Source organism: Cryptomeria japonica, chromosome 10, assembly GCF_030272615.1.
Source record: "Cryptomeria japonica chromosome 10, Sugi_1.0, whole genome shotgun sequence".
NCBI classification, from domain to species: domain Eukaryota; kingdom Viridiplantae; phylum Streptophyta; class Pinopsida; order Cupressales; family Cupressaceae; genus Cryptomeria; species Cryptomeria japonica.
Genome location: NC_081414.1, coordinates 131,203,124 through 131,207,211, shown reverse-complemented (window position 1 = coordinate 131,207,211; position 4,088 = coordinate 131,203,124). Strand labels below are relative to the sequence as shown.

Below are 4,088 nucleotides of genomic sequence, written 5' to 3'. Positions count from 1 at the left end.
ATGCATGTTATCTAACTCAAATTTCAAACCAAAGAAACATCTACACTAAAATATCCAACTAGCTACCAACCATATTACACATCAAATTCGGAGTTTTCTCCTAAAAATACAACCTGTAGAATGACAGATAACTCATGAGTTTGATCATAACTTATTTTCCATACAGATGAAATTCTCGTTGATGGTTTCACTCCTACAACTTCAACAATCAAACTAGTATTCTCTTGCCGGAGTTACAAAATAAAATTCTACTCAACCATATCATATATAAGGCAGACTAATGACAATCATTTGATAATAAGCAATTTCACCAATCCAAAATTCCAGAAACCTTTTCAAGCCACATTATTAAGACTGGAGAATTTATCCCTCGCTAAAGTACAAATAAATAGAACTCGTGCCAAACAAGCTTTCACCACCATAAGCATTTAATACATTGCTCGTCACAACAATATTCAACGAGTGGAAATGACACTAATAAAAACTTCTATTAAGACTTCACGAGTGGATATCTCAAAATTCCAGTTCTAACCATTATAAAGAAACCTGCAAAAGCAGTTTGAGTTATGCAATCCTGGCAACAATTAATGGAGTTGCGCTTCATACATATGTGTGTTGAGTGCACCTCAAAAACTTAGTATATATGCCCAAATACAAAAGAGGAAATTGAATTCAGGAACTCATAAATCATCTCCAATGGTACAGAACAAAACAATTCCGCCACCCTAACAATGCAGAAGCATTCAAACTATGGACTAAAAAAACATTTACTCAAAAGCATCATCATCGTCATCTGGAAGAGGCTGGGCTGCAGCTGCTGTCAGTTCTGCCTCATACCTGAGGAAAGTAAGAAAATAAAATCATAAGCATTAAATAAATACACAAGCAAGATCAAATCTCAGGACTCTCCATAAGATTTAAGAGAAGAATATTAGGAATGCTCCACTTACTGTGCTTGAGTTGCAAGGTCAATTTGAACCTCAGGGGGAGCAAGGGCTGGAGATTCCACAAAATGAAGGTTTGGATCCCTAAAAAACAAAGCAAAAATTATCAAACTCGAAGAAAGGATAAATCACATATCAGCAAATATAAAATAGATCTAATAGATATCACTCTAAAAACAAAATTACAAAGTGAAGGCAAGTCTAAGACCCACCCTGATAGCTTGCGTGCCAGGTAGAGGTATGGCTTCTCAAAATTATAATTACTCTTGGCAGAAATCTCGTAGTATTGAAGATTCTTCTTTCTGTGGAAAGTAACTTGCTTGGCTTTCACTTGCCTGTTCTTCACATCAACCTTGTTTCCACAGAGAACAATAGGAATGTTCTCACACACTCTGCCATTTACAGAAAACAATTATTAGACTCAAACTACTGTTTGAAAATCACTAGCTTCTTAGGTACCACTAATGCAAACAGAGTGTTTTCCGGAACATTACCTGCAAAGATCTCTATGCCAGGTTGGGACATTCTTATAAGTCAACCTAGCAGTGACATCAAACATGATAATGGCACACTGCCCATGAATGCTGCATTCAAACAAAAAGAACACCAATGATATTCATTTTCCTTATTAATCTAACCTTTAAAAAAAAACGGAAATGCCAGTTTAGAAAACAAACTATAGACTATCAGAGCATGCCATTAAACTCAATCAGTTAAAAAAAAATCAGAATCTTCATTATTAACCAACATATGGCAAACTCAGTCCTAAACTTGCCAGCAGTGTCATTACACTAAACCAATGATATTACAGTCTGTGAATGACAAAACATATATGCAAATGAGTAAACACAACTGAATTCAGAAACAACAAACCAGTTCAATTCAATAACATTTACTAATTTGTATAAAACTAACACATTTGTCAAGTAATATAATATCAGTGAGCTTCTAGTATACAACCATGTAAACCTTTTTACAAATGCAATTTGGATCACACTCCATGATCCATCAACAGAGATGAGGATTATGCAATGTTGATTCATGGAGTACAACCCAAAAAACATTGATACAAAAGAATAAAACAATCATGAACCAGAAGTTCACATCAGAACAAACAAATCCATAACAAATATAATACAAAATACACTTTATACAGCTAACATTCAATCAACAATTGCATCTACAATTAAAAATGATGATCATATAAGAGCTAATGCCAGCAAATCAACTGATGATCATATAAGAGCTAATGCATTGAAATCAACTGATGGTAATACAAGAGCTATGCATGCAAATCAACTTCGATCATATAACTGCAATCAGATTCACTAACAAACAAACAGCACATAATTTAACCAAGAACCAGATTAATTCCAGTTGCAATAGTTGGATGCGTTAAGATCCACGAGTATAAGGTTCACATAACACGTAAACCGGTGAAAAAGACATATAAATCCAAGCTAAAAGGCATTACACAAAGAGGCATACAAGCATCTGATCAAACACTGAAATAATGGTATGGATAAAAGTAAAATACATTTGGCCTATAAAATATTTAGCCAAAACATTTAAGTACAGGAAACTCGCTCTTAAACCATGGTCACATATCAAATGAACAAGGAAAGAATGCAAATTAAAGGTACAGTAAAACTCACTAGTAGCCATCGCGTAGCCCACCAAACTTCTCCTGACCAGCAGTATCCCAGCAGTAAAAACGAATCTTTCCACAATTCGTGAAGAAATCAAGAGGATGGACTTCTACACCAATGGTAGCTGTAAAACAAAACAAATGCTCAGAATATCTGTTTTATAAACATTCAACACAATTTAGAGTTTTACATTTGAGCATCTATTTGCTACAGCCCGTAAACAAATCCAAGTATTTAAAAGGTCATATGAATCGATTTGGCCACCCCGTTTAATGTTACACAATCCACAACTAATGATTGATAAGTGACCTTTCCATTTCCCCGGAAATGCCACGGCATAGTTTAGTGATTGAAATTTCTGCATCCCTAGAGTGTCATTAAACCAAGAAAAAAAAGAAAAAAAAGAAAGCCAAAATACAGCAGATATGAGATAACAACATCGATATACTTAGATTTCGGGGTACAATACCAATAAAATGCACAAATCGTATTGAGTCTGTGGATGACCTAGAACTGCAAACACTAGTTCAAAACCCCAACTACTGATCATAATAATCAACCACTCGGTGTCAGAAATGCCCGGTATCGCCAATAGGCAAATTACAACCAAACAAAACCCAATAAGTTATGATAAATGCATATCTAACGACAGAGTAATAGAAAACATGTATGATATATAACAAGGAAAGAAACCCCAGCCGTATTTATTAATACCATTACAAAATATTTCAAAAACATATATAGAAGTTTACATACGCTCATATTTTTTCTCGAACTCCCCTGTAAGATGACGCTTCACGAATGTCGTTTTTCCTGTTGAGACAGATTTCAATAGTCATTACAACACATTGAGATCATTTAAAACACAAAAAACATAAGACCCCAGAATTCATGACTTTTCAAACTCTTATCTTACCAGTGCCACCATCGCCGACAATCACAAGCTTAAAACTTGGGCAATCTGCGTGCTGGCCGGGAAGAGCCTAGACGTTGAACAAACCAGATAAACAACCGTCAAAAAGAATACAGCAATCGAAAGATTAGGGTTTAAGAACAAGAAACAGATAACAGAAAGACCTACAACCTACCATATTTCACAATCAAAAGCTCTTCAGTTACCAAATTGGACGCCAACGCAGGAAGACCAGAGGCCTGCCGATCCGATCTATTGCAAATGCAAGGTGCTGTAGACGGATACGAAGAAAACGAAGGAATACAATAAAATTGCTCTAAACCCCGATATTTATATCGTTTGTCTTAATAAGGAGCGGGGTCTCTAATTAAACCGGGAGTTGCATTTAGTAGGAATATATTAGGTTATCTTAGCTTCATACAAACGCGAGAATTTTGGCCGTCCGATCCCCGTCAGATCCGGTAATTATTGTACTGATCGTTCGACACGTGGAATAAGATGTTTAGAAATTTTGAAAGTTGGAAAGGCGGTCAATTGGACAGATGCAACATTCAGATATTTTAGGAGAAAATATGTCTCTTC

The 4,088-nt window shown here is 35.5% G+C and overlaps 1 protein-coding gene across 1 annotated transcript; it reads right to left on the bottom strand.

Annotated features, from left to right (window-relative positions):
• Positions 1-469: 469 nt before the first annotated feature.
• On the bottom strand, positions 470-3,870 carry LOC131030869 (GTP-binding nuclear protein Ran1B). Its single transcript, XM_057961813.2, has 8 exons — positions 3,682-3,870; positions 3,510-3,576; positions 3,350-3,406; positions 2,600-2,717; positions 1,439-1,528; positions 1,157-1,336; positions 951-1,028; positions 470-837 (listed from the first exon to the last, which is right to left on the bottom strand). Exons 1-8 carry the CDS (start codon positions 3,682-3,684, stop codon positions 768-770), a joined length of 663 nt encoding a protein of 220 aa, XP_057817796.1. The 5' UTR covers positions 3,685-3,870; the 3' UTR covers positions 470-767.
• Between the last annotated feature and the right edge of the window lie 218 nt (positions 3,871-4,088).